At 37.8% G+C, this 21,043-nt stretch overlaps 2 protein-coding genes across 6 annotated transcripts in view; both read left to right on the top strand.

Annotated features, from left to right (window-relative positions):
- LOC103131357 (uncharacterized) overlaps positions 1–2,642 on the top strand; it is an 87,794-nt gene extending 85,152 nt beyond the window's left edge. Inside the window, exons 10-11 of the mRNA XM_016666596.1 lie at positions 2,027–2,591; positions 2,630–2,642. Of these exons, the coding sequence (XP_016522082.1) occupies positions 2,027–2,591; positions 2,630–2,642 (578 nt within the window). The remainder of the gene's footprint in view (positions 1–2,026; positions 2,592–2,629) is intronic.
- On the top strand, positions 2,624–20,656 carry LOC103131355 (uncharacterized). Of its 5 annotated transcripts, XM_016666599.1 has the most exons (6): positions 2,624–4,265; positions 8,841–8,958; positions 10,832–10,975; positions 15,021–15,125; positions 19,904–19,962; positions 20,088–20,656. In XM_016666599.1, the coding sequence occupies exons 1-5, from the start codon at positions 2,653–2,655 to the stop codon at positions 19,913–19,915; spliced, it is 1,992 nt and encodes a 663-aa protein (XP_016522085.1). In that variant the 5' UTR covers positions 2,624–2,652; the 3' UTR covers positions 19,916–19,962; positions 20,088–20,656. The 5 variants fall into 5 exon arrangements, 4 of the variants coding, with proteins under 4 accessions (XP_016522085.1, XP_016522083.1, XP_007543040.2 ...); XR_001660566.1 differs by lacking the exons at positions 10,832–10,975; positions 19,904–19,962 and adding an exon at positions 13,021–13,087; XM_016666597.1 differs by lacking the exon at positions 19,904–19,962.
- Positions 20,657–21,043: the final 387 nt, after the last annotated feature.

Consider the following 21,043-nt stretch of genomic DNA (forward strand, 5'->3'; position numbering starts at 1 on the left):
TATTAATCCCCACATTAAAGTGAAAGTAGCAAATTTATTGGAATCTCAACATATTTCAATTTAGATTTGAATCATAAGTTGTCTCTGAGACAGATGTTTTGTAACAAATATAATGAACCTTAAATCAATATCTTGCCGTTTCATAATTTCCTATTTAAATCATATACCCAATCATAGTTTTTTTTTTTACCAATCCTGCAGCCTTCTTTAAACACTATATAGTGATCACTCAATGAAAAAGAAATCCTGTTTTGAGGAAAAAATGAGAAATTTTTTAGAATAGGTCTTGATGAAAAATCAAATCTGCTAAAGACAATTTCTCAGTTCTCATTAATGTTAAATTCCTCCTTTTCATGTAATTCCAAAGTATTTATAATCAGTCAAGACTTCCTGCCATAAGAATTTATAAAATTTGTAGTGTGCTCCAAGTAAATCTGTCCTGTTTTTTTTCATCCCCATTCTAAAAGATAACCTGAAAAATAAAAAGTGTGCCAAAATTTTAATTTCCAATTTTCATTATACCAAACAAATTTGAAACCATTACCAATGAATAAAGTTTCTAGTTTCAAAACAGCAGATATCACCGTTTGTTTCCAATGTTACCCCTAAAATCTTAAGTAAAACCCCTCCTATTTTACAAGCAGATGATTCTGCTTTAAAATAAATTTTGATGTCAAAGTATAATTTATGTAATCATTAAAATTTTAGAAATCTCTCTGGAGTATTTTGTCAAAATAAATGTATCCAATGCTAATATTGTCCATGTGTAACAGTCCAAAGAATTATTAAAGCCATGTGACTCTCCAATAATTTTATGACTTTTTCTGCCTTTTAAAAAAAAAAAAAATGTTTAATCAAGGATCTGTGCAAATATAAGACCCTTTTGTAACTTTCCCTAGATTTATCACTACTGTGGCCATAAACAAAACATTTACCATTTCTACATAGTTTGAAGATTACAAAAGTATCAATACATCTATTCACTAAAGTTAGACAATGTGACATCAATTTCTCCTCACAATAAACTAATTCATTCTCAATCACACAAAGTCATTCACATTCTTTAACCAAGATGATGCAGGTTGTAACCCCCACTTCAAGCTGAACAAAACTGGTTGGGGCTGTTTATTGACCCCCCATACCCCTAATAAAACAAAGAACACAACTTCATTCTCAGTGTTTTAAGGTATTTTTCACGTCAGTTGATCTTAATTTTCAAATAGTCCATCCAAATTACATCTTTTTAAGAACATCACCCAAAAACATTAAGTAATTTAATTTTCCTTTTATATTGTCCTGTTTAAAGAAACATTATTTTCCAATATTTCTAATATTGTTTTGTGTTCACCAAAACTGTTTTAAATATTTCAATGTATTTATTCAATCTTGTTTTTTATGACATCCATGAGTTATAGAATGGCCAATTTTAGTCTAGACTCCCTAATGGAATCTTTTATAAAGTGCATATTTCATCAGGTCTTTAGAGTCTAAAAATGGTCACCTTGGTCATTGTTGTATTCATAAAGCTCATGTCAGTCTTCAGTTTTAGTCTGTAGTCAATCATGGTTTCTGTCTCAGATCCAATTGTCATCCATTCCCACACAAAATGTATTTTCTGTGCAGGGAGATACTCCTATAAGAAACAAATTTATTCATTAGTGTTTAAACTTTCTTGCTTTAGCTGTTGGAAAAGTATAGTTCATTATTCAATTGTTATTTACATCCATCCTCAATACACCCTGTGATTGAAGATGGATGTAAATGAATACAATTTCTTTCTTTTGCTCTAGCTCTGATTTAGTTCTGTAACAGATTATTTTGTTATGTCAGCTGTCAACCTGTTGTTGTGGCACATCATTCTTGTGGCATTTAGCAAATGAAAGTTATTTTTGAAAACTGACACATGAGAGGTTTGGTCTGATTTAACTTCAGACTGTGAGAAAAATGTGTCTTTTGTATATAGACGTATGGTTTCAACCGTTGTTTGATTGATCTGACTCAGGTGCTTTTTCCTTGTTGATCTCAGTTGTAGAACGGCTGTCCAGGCCATCACCCGGAGCAAGTGATGAAGTTACAAGATGGAACCATAACCAGTCTGTGCAGGACACACCTGCTATAACTACATGGAGAAACTCAGGAGAATCCAAGAGTTCAACCCAAACTGGAAGTGAATTTCAACCAGCCATCACAAAAATAATTGATGTCTCATCTGAAGGCAGGATTTCTTTAGATGAATACAAATCCCCTTGTAAAATATTATCTGACTCATTTACCTCATGCAAACACTCTGCAGCCCAGCTGGAGGATGTCAGCATCTGTGTTCAACATAATGTTTCCAAAAATGTGTGTACAAAAGAAAACATAGGTGCTTCAGTGAGTGAATCTGTCCCTGACAACAATAGACTGGGAAATGAAGTAGCTGATGAGACTACTTCAGAATGTTTGAGAGATCCAGATCAGGCTTTGTCTAAATTACCATCAGATGAAAAGAGCTCTACTGTTGCATGTCTGCACTCTGAGCTTTATCAAATAACACATCCTACCTCTGCAGAGCCATCATGCCATGTATCCACCAAGACAGGACATGGACAGTTGGACATGGACCAACTGTTGGGTACAGTTAATGGAGAGAGCCCCATTAACTGTACCCAAATGAACACTTGTCTCACACAAAGAAGTCTCTCCCAGGCAGATGCTGGCATCACTCAGGTTCTTTCCGGTGTTTCTGGAGATGAATCACAGTCCTCAAACTTTTGTGGGAATCTGAGTACACACACTTCTTCCGCTGAATCCAAAACTTCAGATTCCAGTGGTGGATCACATTCTGGAGGTTCTGACTTTAATAATCACGTCTTGAAAGATAAAGCAGATTTAAGCCCAGAAGCTATGTTCATTTTTAAGAACATGTCTGATTTAAATCCACTTAATGATTTAGGCTGTCCTGCAGAAAGTGAGAAAGTTGAACATCAATTGGCAGCTGGCCCTCCAAAATTAAATGTGTTAAGTATTCAAAGTATCAGTATTGCACAGGAAGAAACTCAACCGAAAGCATATAGAAGTGAAAGCCTCCTACCTTTGGACACATATATTGCCTTGAAAGAGTTTACCAAATTTCAACCAACCGCAATCATGTCCAGCTTCTTGAATTCAAACAAGCAGCGGGATGTGAACATTTGCCATGAATTATCCAGAGTCGGTGACAGAATGCACAATGCAGTTCAGCATGGACTCTCTGGAAGCACCATTCAAACTGTACAATGTGCCAAAGAAAATAATATAATTTCTTGTTCCAAATCATCAGTCTTATCACTAGAGCAGCCATGCCCCTCTATTACCCAGAAGACATTCATGAAACTTCAGTTTTCTCCAGCGCTTGGTCTCATATCACCACTATTTAAATATAATATAGAAACAACTTCAAAACCCAATAAAGACTCTAAAATCAAAACATGTGCAAGATTAGCATCTAAACTTTCTCCCACTTCCAGGGGTGAAATAACTAATGGCATGACCAAAAGTGAAGGCTTTGATTACACTGAAAAAGCTCAGCTAACCACAGCGGATGACCCGAAACCAAGTCAAGTTTTGGTGTCAGGAGAGACCCTGAAATTCAGCACCTCTAGACCAAACTGTCAAACCATGGAAAGGTGGGGCTTGTACAAGGAAGTCACCCTGTCTGCAGGCTACAAGCCTTTTTCTGTTCGACATAAAATAAAGTCCTATGAAAGCCTTGCCAACTTGGATAAACCTGTGGCTAAAAGCAGTGATGTTCATACTTTTGCAGTACCATATACAGCCTCACTTAACCAGAGGATCTCTGGATATATGGACTCGGTTAACTCTGTTGACTGGCATGGCCACCAAAGAAATAACAGCTCTTACAACTGTTTGACATCAGTAGCATCCCTCTCCCCACCTCTGAGAAAATCTGCAGGGAATGAAAATCAGAATGCCCCAGATGGGACCATATCACACAACCTTGTGGTGCTGCGAAGGAAACATGGCAGACTTTCCACCAGGATGGTGCATCAGTCTAGGGCTCTCAGTATGCCCAATTTAGAAAAACTATGCACTGATGACTTCAGTGGAGGAAATACCACAGCTGGTAATAAAAATTATCCCAGCGTCTGCTTAACTGTTGCTCCAAAAGCCAACATGACCGACTGTTTATCACCAGCTGCAATGTTTAGCAGTGGTGATGATGCGACTTCTGAGGACACTCCTCAGGGATCTACAGACACCAGACGGCCTGGCTGGTCTATCAGGTGAGAACTTAATTCTAAACTATTTAACTTAGAATTGGTTAGTGTTTCAGACACCATGACCAGAAATAAAGGCCACTGCATAAATGAACAAAGTTATGTCAGTTCTGCTATGAGTTACAAATGCAATGATTACTTTCAAAGATTTATAACATATATAACACCAAAATATAACAATAAAGTTATGTAGGAGAAAAATAAAACAAGTTCATGTGCAATTTCTAGTATTTTTTATTGTATTTTTTTATCTTTATTGATTTTCAAGGAAGAAGATTTTACAAAACACATACAATGTCACAATGCCAATTTCAAAATTTAAGAAGAAAAAAAGTAGACAAATATGATAAATAAAACAACCATTAAACATGAAACATGAGGAGGGCAGAGTATCAAATACCAGATATATTAAACGTAACCTGAAATCATTTATAATTACTCCATGTCTCATTATAATCGGAGGGCAAAGCCTGCAGGTTTAGTTCCTACTTACTTCAGAGGACAGACCACCGGGACGCTCCGTCTTGTTTCTGGGTTTGCCTGGCTATTTTTCCGGCCAGCGAACCATTCCGCCACCCAGTGGTTGCTTTTCAGACCACTTAGTCTCCTGTACCGCTCAAAAATGCACAATTTATCTGTAAATTATTTTAGGATATTAAAAGGAAGTGCTGATGTATTCCGTTTTCCACGAACTAAAATATTTGCCACTTCGGCACAAGCACAGTGAGAAACGGCAGAGGATAAAAACACTAGACTCAGAGCAAAACTCAGATGTCCCAGCTTTTACTAGCATGTAAACGCACCATCTACACACAAACCTGGGAGCTCCCGGAAGCGTGAAATGAGTCTCAAAAATAGTTGCGCACTCGTAACCGGATCTGTGTGTAAATGCAGTTTTGTGTGTGCATACCAGGTGATTTGTGTGTACTTATTCAACATGTATAGGTGTAGGAGAAGGTTTATTTTATTTTTAAGGTTTACAAATCCAGTATTACACACGCACAGATATTTTTACACACACACAAATCTTTTTACAAACGCACAAATCTTTTTACACACGCACAAATCCTGTTACGCACGCACAAAATATTTTACACACGCACAAATCTTTTTACACACAAAGTTGGCTAATGAAGACATGGTATGAGTGTGGATGATAATGAGGACCAGCCACCAGAGAAAGAAGTTGATGAAATATTCCCCAAGAAAATTAGGTAAGTCATTTTTGTGTTAATATTTTCACCATGTGAAGTGGGGTGGGAGGGGCCAGGTAAGTGTGGAAGGGGGAGCAGGAATCAACATTCACCAGTTGAGTTAATAAGTTACGTTTTAGACAACTAAAAACTGGTGTTAAATATATTAATAAATAAATATATTAATAAGCTTCTTGCAAATAACCATAAGTCAGAGTATCTGGTTAGAAATAATTTAGAATGCTCATTAAGTAAAAAGATACACTCCTGCCTAAAACTATACATTAAATGATGCAATCTGGATAACAACAGTGGGAGTCTGTCTGAACTTCTGCAAGACAAATATTTGATCAGAATAATTTTGTTCAGCTCCAGTTATTATGCTACTTGTATTAAGAAATAATTGTATTGCACTTTATAACAACCAGTCATGTTAACTAGACATTTGCCTGCCAGTCTACCATTCTGACAGTGTGCAGCAAGGGACATTTTTGGAATGGTAATTAAATAAATGCTGGAATATGATGACATTGTTTTTTGTTTTTGTTCTTTTTAAAGTGACCACAATGAATTGAGTCATCACAGACTACGAGAATATCCAGAAGAGATTCACCAAGTTTGAATTAATGAAAAGGCTTTCACCATGATTAACTATTGCAAGAACAGCTGTAATTTCTGAGCATTTCTGGACACCTTCAAAGAGCTGCTTCCGGGAAATGAAGACAAGAAGAGCATTTTCAGAGCATTATAGGAAGGCTTTTACGAAGGAGATGGCTGACATAATCAAAGTAAAAAATTTTACTGTTGAAAGAACCTATTTTCTTAAGTTAAAGAATAAGTAATTCTGTTTTAGTTATTCAATCAGTATTTCAATATAATGACCAGACGTTAAACCCTCTGTTATCTTAGAACAAGTTATCTTTTGTTTTATTTCAATGTACAAAGGGTTTGTTCTACAGTTATGATGGTAGTTATAAGTAGTCCAGTGTGTTTCACTTCACTTGAGGTAAGACTTAATATCAATGACTCTATTAGCATAGTATTTGACACTGTAATAACACTAAATTACATCTTTATAATTGTTGTTACTAGTTTCACTTTACTTGAGGTAAAAGTTAATATTAATGACACTTAATGACATCTTCATAACTGTTACTTGTTTCACTTTACTTAATGACACTGTAATAACACTTAATGACTTATTCATAACTGGTGCTATTTGTTCCACTTTACTTGATGTAAAAGAAATTGTTAATGAGTCTGTTATTAAATCATTTGACAGTGTAATAAAGCCTAATGAAATCTTTATTGCTTGTCCTACTTGTTTCACTTTATTTCAGGGAGTGGAAATATTAATCATTGTTTTGTTAAAGGTTTTGCTAGTGTAATAATTAAATCATTATGACTACTATTATGACAAATTTATGTCAGATCATGATTTTTTTGGTTAATGACAAGTTGTCATAACGAAGACATTTTGTCTAGATTAATGTCAAGTTGTCATAACAAAGACATTTTGAATAATGTCAACTTTGTATTAAAAGTTATGATTTACCAAATGACACTTTATAAATATTCTTGAAGACTTACTTATGTTCATGGCAGGTGTTATGTCATGTTTATGACAGTGTCAGTCTTATTCACACCACTTCAAATAAAGTGTTACCAAAACTTGTAAAATACTTGCAGGCACAATACAGCAGCTATTCAGTCAAAAGGACAACTGAAAAACCTGCAGTCAGTAAAATAATATTTAACAGTAAGGTTCTCAGTACCTTAAATTCAAGTCAAATAAATCTCACAACACTGCCTATATCAAATAATGTCAAGTAATAAAAGAAATCATTAATTCAATGTCAAATGCAGATTGCATTCAGTTAGATGCTGCAACTTTAAGCAGACATTCAATGTGAGAGTCCACTGGAGGTTGAATGTGAAATTTCTGTGAAATAGGAACGTGCCAGTCCAACAGCGAGAGCAGAACCCAGCGTCTTCCACTGCTAGCTCAATTATTTCAGTTATTTTTCGGGTTATTTGCTTAGTTTCTGACCATCTTGCTCTTCTAAGTGAGTGTTGGTAGTTGTGCGCTGCTTTACCTGCTGTCTGACTTCTCCGGATGTCTTTTTGTCCTGCTGAAAAATCTGCAGTAGTCTTTTTTTTCCTGCAGTGAGCCTCAATAACCCACCAAACTCTGCAATTTGAAGGAAAGGGGGAAATGTGCTGCACACTGGCCTCTGCAGGCTGTGAAGTAAATACTTGCTGATCGAGTTTTGTGATTGGGAACAAGAGAATGATCGGTGGTGATCACCGATCATACACTTTTTCACGGAAATCGACTGATCATGATTGGTGGCTAAACTATTGGCACACCTCTAATTGTCACCAGTAGTTTTTATTTTGTCACCCTTTATTGTGGTAAAGGATTACTTGAGATTTTAATTTAAAAATTAAAATAGAAGACAGGTCTGTAATTTTTCTTATGTTTATTCATATTTTGATTATATGTTGAATTTTTACTATTTCTACATGATTTGGAAAAAATTCTGGAAAATGTATTATGTCTGTGAGATAAGGTTAAGCAATGACAAGACATCAGACTGGTATAGCACTTTTTAAGAATCTCAAGGATACTCTACAGTGAAATTCCCATTGACAAAACATCCTCCATGTGTTGAAAGGGTTTTTTTTCTCCCCCATTTTAATCTTCATGGTAATGCATACACATATTTTCACCAATTAGCGTATACAAAACAAACATCAGAGCAGACAAGTAAATAGAGGTGGAGTGGAAAGCAGTATGGAGTTGTTTTCAGGTATGCAAAATAACCAAGTAGATTAGCAAAAACAAAACAAAAAAAGAATAACAGAAAAGTGTGAAAAAGCACAAAAAATCTAACTGAAATATATACATGCAAGACAAAGGCAAAAAAAACTTTGTCTTGCATAACTAAGAAGTGACAACAGAATTGTAGATTTTAAAATATGTGGTTAGAAAGTATTTTTTCCCCTTTTAACAGTTCATTTCTGATTGGGGATTTTTCACCCCATTTTGTGACTGGGCAGCTCTTTGTCATGGAGTCGTCTGTGAATCCTGAACTTTAGTGGACTGAGAGTAACAGAGTCTATTAAGCCTTTTATTTAGATTTATTTAAGCTAAATAAAACATAGCTTTTTATGTTTTCAAGCTGCCATTGTTGTTTATTACAACAATGGCAGCATTGTTGTAATAAAAACAATTCTCCCAGTAATTATAAATGGCAGCAAACAAACAGAATTTGTTGTGGTCTTTCTCAGATTATTGTATGTATGCATCAAGACAAAACTTATGAATATCATGTAAAACTTACTGTATACTAAATCTGTTCAATGTGATTCTTGTTTTCTTCAGGTTGAAGGAGTTGGTGGAATATCCTGTAAGTCAGCGTAAGCTGCAAACATTGCTTACCTCCCTGACAGCTCAGTCATATGTGATGAGTCTGCTGGAAGAGACCAAGGCCCACTCAGAGGTAATGTTAAAGAAGAATTTACCTGTTCCCTGTAGATCAGACTTATGTAGACAGAGGCCTGTAAACCTAATAAAGGCTACTCTCAACCTCAGTTCACCTATTTGAAAGTACGGTTGCATGTTCCATGGTTACTGTTCCAATGGCATTTGTATAGTGATATTTCCTACAGCAGTTCTGTAATTAGATGTTCCCAGCAGTTTATGACAATGCAGGACAGAAAAGATAGTGGAGGAAATTTAAATAATAATTTCTGAGTTTGTCTCTGTACGGCATGGCTGTGACCCACAATAACTGCGTAATAAAAAAACATTCATTCTTGCTATAAGTTACAACATATAGACAGAGAAAGCTTTGCAGCTACTCTGTCTATACAGATCTGAAACAGATTTGAAAATCTGTTTACAAGTGCAACCTTACCTTTTACGGTGTGGTAGTCATAGTCTGATGTAATGTTACCATGGATAATCCAGTGTATGTTAGGATTGAAGAGAAAGGACCGAGGACTGTGCAGTGGTTGGGTGGCCTTGATGTCAGTGCCAAGATGAAGACAGAGCCATGTTCCATAGATAACTCAATCCCAAGTGGTGTGGAGGGTCTGACTATCACTCCTTCAGAAGCCTCATGACCCAGCGCCATGGAGGGAAACAAAGATGGTGTTGTCGATGGACTAAGCAGATCATGTGGGATAAAAACACCCAAATATGAAGGTAAATCGGACTGGAAAGATTTCAGGGCTCAGTTCGAAATACTGCCAGCTGTGACCAGCTGGTTGCTGAGTCAAAGAGCTCTTCAACGATGTTCAGTCCAGTTTACTGCTACTGGATCCTGCTGAGATGGCCAGCTGAGGCATTCTGATGAGCTCACTGAGGAGCGCACTGGCAGTTCGGCCAGTGTTTCTGACCAGAGCTCTTACAAACAATTGAGTGGTCTATGGAGACGTGAAAGAGAATCTCTGGGCGTTGAGGAACGATGCGGAGAGCCTGACTAGGAGAACTTATGTTCACATACTGCTTGATGTGCAGACTGAATTTACACAGAATCACTTTGTGTGAGCGCTGTCGCCTTCAGACCTGTGTACCAGGAATTGAAGCTGTGAGGCTGGTCTTGGGCTCAAGAATGTTTTCAACTAATTTTTTCCTGGTCTTGGTCTTGAATGGATATACCTCTCTCAAGGCAAATGTCAGACTTTAAAGATTTTGTCAAAATTACAAAAACTCAACTCCCTTTTATCTTCACCGACAGATGAACAACAAACTGAATGTGAGTTAAAAGCGTCATTAATTATAGGAGCGCAGCAACACACCACCATCTGAGAAAAAATACAATGGAATACCAGGAAAGATTCATAACACCTTTCACTTGTGGACAAATGCCTGGGTTTGGTGGCTGGAACTTCCTGGTTATCTTCTCTAGATTTAAGAAGCAGCCTCTAGCAGTTCTCCCTCGCCTTAGACATGTAATTCTTGACTGCTTTCCCTAAAGGCAAAGGACTGTGGCAATTTAAGGTGACTTGTTTTGACTTGTGTAATGCACCCATCACATTTGAACATCTGATGGAGCGGGTGTTGTCACACACAGACTTTCTGGTGTTCTGTGTGCCTCATGGGGACTCTTGATTGAGAGCACTGTGCAGAGTGCTGGAGAACATTAGAGGTGCCAGGCTAAGAGAATCTACTCTTATTCTGATAAGAGTAGATTCCTAACTTCTCTAGGCCACAACATAGGCTGCGAAGAGATTGTAACTCCTTAAGAAAATGTGTCAGTTACCATTGAGCAGCCTACACCTTTGGATCAGAGACAGCTTAAACATTTTCTTTGGCTGGCACCCTGGAGGTTTGTGTGGGGGTTTTCATGTATTGCCCCTCCATTCCAGCTACAGAAGTCACAGGACTGTGAAGGGGCTTTTGCTACCCTGAAGCGAGCCCTCACAAGTGCACCCATCTTGCCACTGCCTGAGCAACAGTTACCCTTCCTCCTGGATGCAAGCGGTGTGGGTTTAGGGATGGTCCTGTCACAGGTGAGACCTGTTTGAGTATTGTGTCACCCACAAAGAGCTGTTAACTGTTGTTTTGGGTACCTACCATTTTAAATATTATATGTGTGGCTGCTCATTCACTGTATGCACCGAACATGCATCACTAATGATGACCTTTAAAGAACCAGAGGGACAAAAGGCTCAGTGGATGGCAGAGCTAGAGCACTATGAGTTTATGGTCACACACAGAGTAGGGGATCACCATGTCCTGTCCCAATGGCTCTGCTGTGAGGACAGCTGCCACTACTGTGACTGGCTGGAATCCAAGGAGCAGGAACTATATAGAGCTGATCACGGCAAAATAGAGGGGGTGAGGCAACCAGTCCTGAGTGCACAGAGCTGAAAGTGATGGCAGCTGCAGATTGGTCTACAGAGCAGAGACAAGTCCCTGACTTATTGACAGTTATATTGTAGATGGAGGCATAACAGCCTCCACCAATGGAGGAGGTGGCTGCATTGTTTCCAAAATCTAAGGGACTGTGAGGTCAAATTTGTGGTGCTGCAGTTGTTAGATGGTGTCCTGGAGGGGCCCTGGACTGAACCAGCCGCACAAATGAAGATTTTAGTTTTGAAACCACTGCGGAAAAGCGATCTCAGGGGGGTTCATGGAGGTTCATGGGTCTGTGGAGAACAGGCAGCAATAAAGAAGAGAGAAACGGTGAAGCTATGGTCAGAGCTCTGTTGGAGCTACAGTTTTGTGCCGACTGTGTAAAACATAGGAACTACATAATATTAGCTTGTGATGTGAATTTTATTTTTCCTTTGGATTTAAAAAAAAATGTGCATAATAAAGTTAATGTGTGGCTATTGGTTTGCATATTTTGACTGCATTACCTAAATCCAAAAGGTTGTACATTTTAAAAGATAAAGTCAGAATGTAATTATATTTATACGTACAGCGAAATAATCAGCTGATCTGAGTCTTTATTATTATGTTTGGGCCAGCAATGAATTTCAATAAGACATAATAAAATATCTGAGTTTATTTGGGTCCATCAGAACCACAACTTTCAGGGTTTTTTTTGCTAAGTGTTGCTGTAAGCATCAGCTGAGAGTTGACCACAGGTGCTGTGCGCTCACAGCCTGCCCACCATAGTGAGGAAAATACCATATAATGGAGAAGCGGCTGGGGATGAACCAAGCCACTCATTAACTGGTTAGTGATGACTTGCCAGTGGAAAAATGCCTAATGGCTCTCCCATACCTCAGCCAAGCCTTTTACTGGGGTTGACTAAAGAAATATGTGGAGGACTTTTGCATATGTTGTGACCTTTGCACCACTTGTAATAGATCACAGGGCCATCCAGGTCTCAGTTCCAACAGTTCCCAACAGGTAAATCCATGCAGCGATTGGGGTGGACATAATGGGGTCCTTTTTGGGTGTGGAATGAAGTGTGGGAATCACTTCATTCTCACAGCAGTAGATTTTTTTACAAAATAACTAACCACTGCTGGAAATGCCTATATAAGACAGCTGGAAGGTCTGTAGTACAATGTGCATGAATATGCCAGAAAGCATATTCAGGATGTTGGAGTATAAAAGAAGAGGAATTATGATGTACATCTCCACAATCAGGAGCGAAGCAGCTGGTTAACAGAGAGAAAAGTGTGGATGTATGTGTATGTGAATTTTACCCAAAATAATAATAATAACAATAGTATGTATTTATAATTAGATTTTTAATCTGTGCATATGTTTAGAACAACCTTGTGGTGTGATGAGTAACTGCATGCAATGGGTCCTTCAGGTGATCTCACGATTTCCCCTACCAGAATTCTGAGGAATGCTGGTGGACGTATGTGCTAGTGAAGCAGCTCTTCATTACATTTTTTTACTTAGGGTCATATTTTTCTAGTTCAACAATTAACGAAATACTGTAAAGAACATCTAACCAGCAAAGAGAACCTTAAAGTTTTCTCATGGTTGGGATGGAGAAATATAACCCTATGAGTGGGAGCTGCGCCAGTTGGTGTTCGTGGCTGACCACTAGGTCACGACGCTAACTGTGTCTTCTTCTGTTTTTCAGCTGTGGGGCCACTTGCATGCAGTTAGAAGTCACATTGTGAAGAGTGATTTATTCTGTGTCATACTAGGTGGGTTCAAAGTATAAATTAATGACTATATTTAAAAAAAAATGTGTTTTGTGAATATTGTAACTGTTAACTGCTATGGGAGTTGTCTGTTATTTTGCTGTTTTGTGTTGTTAAATGTTATTTTTGAATGATTTATGGAATAAGAATGTTTTGTTTTGCTTTTGAGGAATTAACTGTTTTACTGTTTTAAATTATATGATCACATCTAAAAAAAATGAAAAAGAATTCTGAGGAATGCTGGTGGAGCTGTGGGGCCACTTGCATGCAGTTAGAAGTCACATTGTGAAGAGTGATTTAACCTGTGTCATATTAGTGAAGAAGGTGACAAACAACCAAGCCAGGAAGGTTACACTGGTGCCATGACGAGTGAGAAAGTTTACACTGGTCATGACACCACGGCGCCCCAGACGGCAATGGCCACTCCCACCAAGGATCAGAGACTGCCTGCTCGGCTGATTTAGATTATTAATATGTAATATGCACAATGTAATGTTCACTAAATAGACGTTTGTCCACTGCATATAAGCTCAAGACAAAGACAACTTCATATCAAGCTGTTTCATGTTACACTGATATAGTGACAATGTCACTGATATTGAAACACTGATATCATCAGTGTTTCATTGGTGAAACACCATGGTGAGACAGGCTATCTAGCTGATCTTTTCCAAATTTACTGTATTTTCCGGACTATTAGCCGCACCTCCCAAATTAAAAAAAAAAAAAACAAAACAGTAAACATACACATATAAGTCGCACCGGACTATAAGCCGCAGATATCTCTGCCGCTCTAGGTTTTCCACAACGATGCAGCAGCACACAGCAGAGGGGGGCGGACACCCAAAATTTGAGTCATAACAGGTCAATTGAATATCACATTTATTATGGTTGAAAAAGAAAAAGTTGCCAAGTTTAGATTTAACTGAACTGATTATGAGGGCGTATGAGTTTGAAGAGAAAAATCTTCTTACTAGCATGTGCTAAATGAAAATGGGTGCCGCCGCCTTCTTCTTCTTCTTCTTCTTCTTTTTCTTCTTCTTCTTCTTCTTCTTCTACTTCTCCTTCTTCTGCTTCTTTAGATTTCAACGGCAGCTTGCATCGTTATTTCCATTATTGTTGCACTACTGCCATCTATTTGATCCTAATATCTATACCTCAAATTCTCATAATGATCTCAGTATTATGTAAAAAACGAAAAATCTTCTTTTTCCCCTCAATGCTATTTAACTGATCAACAACATTCTCAAATTTCAATTCCCTATTAAATTCCGTTTTAATGGGCAATTTCTTCTTTTATTTCCAATTTTGACTTCCAATGATTCACTTCCTGCTAAAGAGCCCCCTGGTGGTTGAAGAAAAATCCACATATATGCCGCACCGGACCATAAGCCGCATGGAACCATGCTTCGAACCAGCTGCATGAAAACCAGCTGTTATGAAAATACGGTACATTGATTTTGAAAAAAAATATATATTTGCAATACACTGATATTTTTACCCGCCTGTCTTCCCGACCAGGAACTTGGCTAAGTAGGCCTAAATAACTTTGTGCTAGTGAGTGCTTTCTACCAACACTGCCTTCTTTTCTTCCACTGAGTCCTCTACATTTCAACCACCATATAGTTATTCTATGGTGCGTTTCATTATTGAAGTATGTTGAAATGAAGCTTCCGGGACGTTGTCAACTTCCAAAGTTATAACTATGCTTTTCAAATGCTGCCATTCTAAGTTTGCACTGTTTGTCTGAACAACCAGGCAAACAGTGCCCTTATGAATATTAATGAGCAAATGTGATGTCATTCTCAATCAGTGCCTTTCCAGCATAAGTGACTGGTCTTTCCATTTTTACTTTACATCTCTTCAATCATACTTTAACCTTTTCTTTATTTTTAATCACATTGTCTCCTCTCTATTGTTGATGTTATATTTGTAGGTAATAAGCAACAATACTCTGCTGGTTGTCCTGAATAAAGAAGAGGGTGCAGGACTTGGCTTTAGTGTTTCTGGTGGTGCCAACATTGATCAGAAGAAAATAACTGTAAGTGCCCAGAAATTATCTATATGAGTTGAACAGCTGAATGACTTGTGCAAATGTCCTTATCATGAGACAAAATAAAACGCTTAAATACTGCACACACACGTATACACACACACAGGTGTTTTCAGATACACTCTATGTTGGACTGCAGTTTCCACTAAATACATCTTGTTTTAAGTTGTACTATGCCCTTTTCAGTGATGATGTAGTTGTTATTGTTATATCCACCTTATTCCCGAGAGGCTTACTGGGGAAATGATTATGGGTCTCAATTCCGGCTCCCACCGGAAGTAGCAGTATTTCACTGTAATTTGTAGGGATTTTTTGCTAGTCTATATAGAAGTTACATCTCTCTTTTCAGCTATAATCAGGGGTGAAAGAAAGCGGGTACGGTCAGGTACTGCGTAACCCTAAAAGATTTAGTGGGGGTACGCAGTACCTGCAAGAGAAGCGAGCGGCTGTCTGCTGTAGAAAATCAGTGGGTTCACTGTGCAGGCGTGAGTGCACCCACTAAACAGCCGTGACTGATTAGTTTTTCAAGAGCAATCTAAAACACGACTTAATCAGTTAATAAATTGCTTTTTTCTCATTTCATATTGTTTCTGAACTGTTCGTGCTTTACTAGAGCCGGGTTGCAACACGCCCTGCGTGGTGGGCCCCATATGGGGGAAAGGAGGACTGACATATGGGTCCCATATGGGTTTGTCCACGGGTTCCACGGTGGCCCCACATGGGTTTGCCCATGTAGGACCACAGCCTACGTGTGCCCTACATGGGCAAAGCCATGTGGGCCCACCACCATTTGGATTATCTCGTTAGTCTGTGAGTATACATCATTCACAACAAACATCAAACACGGTAAATATGTTTAATTAAGTATTTAACAGACCAATGGCTTCTGCAGTAAATATGTGAAATTAAATTAATTGTCTAATATTTAAGAAAATAGTTTGGGCATTTTGCTTTGAGCTCAGAGTCTGACAGGCTTTTCCTCTCAAACTTTTTTTTTTTTTGCCTCTTATTTAGTGGAAATATTGATGTTGATGAGACTTGATAACCATTTTCAACCTTTGTAGTTTCACTGTTGAAAATAAGAAGCTAACATTCACAAATGACATTGAAATAAAATCCAGTCCAACATCTGGTTTGAGGTGATTCCTCTGGAACCTGTTGGAGGAAAATATCCCAACTTCAGAAGATGTTCTTTTAAATTAATAGAGCTCTGTGGTTCCTCCTATCAGTATGAGAGGCAGGGTGAGGAGGCGCCATGTCAGGAAGACGAAGTGGAAGCTGCAGGATCTTCAGAACAAACAGGTCATGATGCTGGGCTACTGATTGTCCCTCTGTCTGGACACATGATCAATATAACCTGTTTAAAAACTAAAATGAATGGTTATATGCCAGCCATGAAAAACTAGGATGCACTCCATGGCTGATGTTCAGAATTTAGGTCTCATGGCATCTCAACGTGTCAACATTGCAGCCAGTGGGCTGAGAAAAATACAGCTATATATATATATATATACACACACACACACACACACACACACACACGGCACACACACTTTTGTCATAGTACCCCCAAGAATTTAAAACTACTTTCACCCCTGGTTGTAATGCAATATTTAGTAAAGCTTGTTTAGGGACTGCTATCAGAGAGCTGCTCAGTACAGAGGATCAGAATTGTGAGTTTAATCATGGGGAGTGACAGGAACACGATCGTTTAGTTTTTTAACAGAATGACCGTCAATTAGCAGCGCTACTAGCAGCTCGTTTCTCTAAAGAACAGACGGTAATAAAGAAGAGAAAAGCAGAGAAGCTGGTCAGAGTTATGAGCTGCCGTTTTGAGCAGACAGTATAAAACACCAGAACTACATGACATGTTTGAGTTTAATAAACAAATGTGGCGGATACAATGTATACATTTCACACCCGAATGTATGGTTTTATTGTGAAGGGGAGAAGGTGAGGTGTGAAGACACCAACGGTTGTCCTTCATTCCATTTTTGGTTTTGGTTGGAAGACTTTGAGAATAAATCAAGACTCAAATTACTTTTTTGTCTTTCCCTGCTGACTTCCACACAGAAAATAATAATAATAATAATAATAATAAAGTTCATGATCTGAGTCTTTATCATTATGGCCAGCAACATTTTTCTATAAGACAAAATCAAAAATCTAGGTTTATTTAGTCCATTACAACCAAAAATGCTGAGTGTCGCTCAGCATTTTTGGCTCAGCGGAGCAAGTGTGTTTTGAATGTGCTCCCAAAACAAAAGTGGTAGTTTTCATCGTCTACCGACAGATAAGCAAACAAAAAGAATTTGGCTAAAAATTCTAAACTTGAATAGAGAACCCAAAATGCTTTGTTTGTGCTCATTTCATTGTGTGGACAAAAAGCCAACAGAAGAAAACCAGCATCTGCATCCTAAACAACTGAGACAGTGAAGTAGCTACGTATGCAGGTTATTTGCGGCCATTTCTTCAAGTCGCCATCCCTTCCCTCAATAGCTGTAAGCAGCAGTAAAACAATAGTGCCACATTTAAGGTGTGAGAGTTGGTCTTCCCACATATTTTGTAGCCTTGAACCTCTGTGGAAAGCCGGCTAGCGAGTTGCTAAAATGTAAACAAATGGCGTTTCCGGTTAGCAGTGGAAGTTGCGTCCATAAATCACGCAAAGCCTCATGGGGCCTAGGAATAAGGTGGATAAGCACATGTTTTTGCTGTGGTTTCTCAGTTCTGTTTTGTTTTTCGTCCTCTTTATGCAGGTGTAAAAGCAGACTGTTATCTTGTATTCTCTCCATTCTTCTTTCTGTCATTTATTCTTAACTTCTTCTTTCTCTTTAAACCTTTTCCTTTAAGCTGTCTTTTCTGTTGCCATGTCCATTACATTTGAAAAAACCCCAAAGTGATTTCTAATAAATCTATTGGGCACCCATTATCTTGAAGGTAACAAAATTCATGCTAAGTTGTTATTTGTAGACTTTTCATTGATTGATTGCTTTTAACACAATCCAGCCCCATATTTTGGTTGATAAACTTCTTAACAACTTTCATTTAGACTTTAATGTGGTGGGCTGGATTCTTGATTTTTTTTTAACATCCAGAATGCAGAAAGTCAGAGTGAATGGATGCGTGTCTAGAGAGATGCCAGTTCCCCACAAAGCTTTTCTTTTCCCCTCTTCTTTACATTTTGTACATGAAGGACTGTTGCAACCAGCATGATAATAGGTTAATATTAAAATTTGCAGATGACTCAGTGATAGTTAGCCTTCTACATGATGATGAACATGCCCATGGCCCTGCGGTCGATGAATTTGTTGACTGCTGTGATAAGGCTTTTCTTTTATTAAATGTACAGAAAACAAAGGACATGTGCATTGATTTTTAGACAGAAACCCCATAAAACAAATCAATAAGTAATTACAGTTCAGACAGTGGAAATAGAGTACTATAAATATCTTGGGGCTATTTTGGATATTAAGTTAAAATTTACTTGCCATTCAGAAAACCTACAAAAAAGGGCCAGCAAAGAGTAATTTGTCTAAGGAGGCTCGCAAAATTTCAAGTTAATAAGTCTTTGATTATCCTGTTTTATAGATCATATATTGGATCTTTGTTGACCTTTTCCCTCATCTGTTGGTTTGGAAATCTTAGTATTAGGTAAAAAAAAAAATGCCCTTAGCACAGTAATACATACTAGCTATAAGATCTTAGGAGTTGAACAATGCTCACTTACAGAACTGTGTAAAAAGCAAATCATTAGGAAAACTAAAGCTATTATTGCTGATACTTCTCATCCTTTACATGAGTGGTCCCCAAAGTCGGTCCTCAAGGGTCAGCATCCTGCATGTTTTAGTTCTCTCCCTGGTGGTAGTGACAATCTTTTCAGCATGTCAATGTTCTTCTTAGGCCTTCTAATGAGACATCATTTGATCCAGGTGTGTTAAACCAGGGAGAGACCTAAAACATGCAGGATGCCGGCTCTCGAGGACCGACATGTAAAGCAGTGGTCCCACTGCTTTACATGTTGAGTTTCAGTTTCTGCCTTCTTGCATCAGGCTCAGACTTTTTAGTATAAAAAGTAACAGGTACAAGCACTCTTTTATTCCTACAGCGGGTGGGACTGTGTAAAGTTTTTTGCCTTTTGCTGGGTGACTGCCATGATTCTAACACACACCTTTGCAGTTCTGCACAGCAGCAACATTTCTCCGTCACTGCCACACAGGTGTTAAAACCGGCGTGAGCGTCTTACCACTCCTGTTGTGGTTAAAGGCCGCTCTGAAATCACATGCTAACAAAGGTTGTAATGGCTGAAAAAAGTGCTGTAAACAGAAGTGTAAGTGTAATAGTAAAAGCTTGGCCACTCAGAGGTAAAATAACAATAATAATAATAATAATAATAATAATAATAATAATAATAATGACACAGCTGGCTGGCAATATGTCCATAATGTCCACCCAAGCCTGGAACTCAAACAACACTGTCTGACCTGACACGGTAGAAAAAAAAAAAAAATACTGCTAGTTTGTAATGTTAGAAATATTCAAACTTTAGGCTTGAAATTGCTCAGGTAATGAGATTGAAACATGTTGCTTAAAATTGATCAAAACTAAACTGGAATTTTTTTCCAGTTTGACTCCAATCATCAGTAAGAAATAAAGAGCAACAGTCAAGAGATGGATTTTTGTTTAGACCCATATACTTGAATCAGATCGCAGTGGTCCAACTGCTATAATAAATAATAACAGGGTTTCCTGTGATGTTTGTTTTATAGCATCATCTTTAGACACATACACATACTGGATTGCTTTGCTGTGATAAAGTCTATGAAAAGTAAGATTTGTTTATGAAAAATGCATTTACTCTAGAATAAAATACAAATATGGTGTGGTTTTTGTTTCTAATCATTTTTCCCTCTATTGTCAGAATTGCTTTAAAACTGGTTGTTTTGTGCTTAGGTTCACCGGATCTTCACCAAGGGAGCAGCTAGCCTTGAAGGAACAATTCAAATCGGTGACACCATTTTATCCGTTAATGGAACAAGTTTGAAGGGTAAATCCCATGTAGCAGTTGTGTCCTGCCTTCATCAGGCCAGATACTCCAAGCAAGCTTTAGTTGTCATTTGGAGAAATGAAGAATGCAAGCGGAGCATCTCTGACAAAGACTGTTGTCTTCAAACGAAAGGAAATAAGTTTGTGGAGGCATGTGCTGATGTTGTTTAGGAACATATCTCTGATAAATTAACCAAACTTATCACTGGTTCTTGAATTTACTGCCATCCTACCAAGCTTTATTGAAATGGTCTGGTCCGGTGTGTAAAATGTAGAAGTATCAGTCTAAATTGTGATCACCACAGCTTACTTTAAAGGCTCCCAGTTTATGGGAGCAGAAATGATAAAAGTCTGGGTTTTATTCCGCCTTAGTTACTACAGTTATATGTCAGGTAAAATAACAGAGTAGAAAGGACAGCAGTCTACAGCATATTGAAAATAAACTGCAGGATCTAATTCGATTCAGTTTACATAACACCAATACACATCAACACTTTATTTGAAGGGGGGTGAATAAGACTGTCATGACATCTTCATAAACATGACATAACACCTGTCATGCACATGAATAAGCCTTCATGAATATTTATGACTTGTCATAAAGCGTCATTCGGTAAATCATGACACTTTTAATACAAAGTTGACATTATTCAAAATGTCTTTGTTATGACAACTTGACATTAACCAAGAAATCATTATTGATATAAATTTGTTATAAAAGTATTACTGATTGCACTATAAAAATTAGGTAACTTTATGTTATTAAAGGTAAAGTTTAAACAGTAATACAACAGACATAAATATTCATGAAAGCTTATTCATGTTCATGACATGTGTTATGTCATGTTTTTGACGGTGTCATG

This window comes from Poecilia formosa, unplaced genomic scaffold (assembly GCF_000485575.1).
Source record: "Poecilia formosa unplaced genomic scaffold, Poecilia_formosa-5.1.2 Scaffold747, whole genome shotgun sequence".
NCBI lineage: Eukaryota > Metazoa > Chordata > Actinopteri > Cyprinodontiformes > Poeciliidae > Poecilia > Poecilia formosa.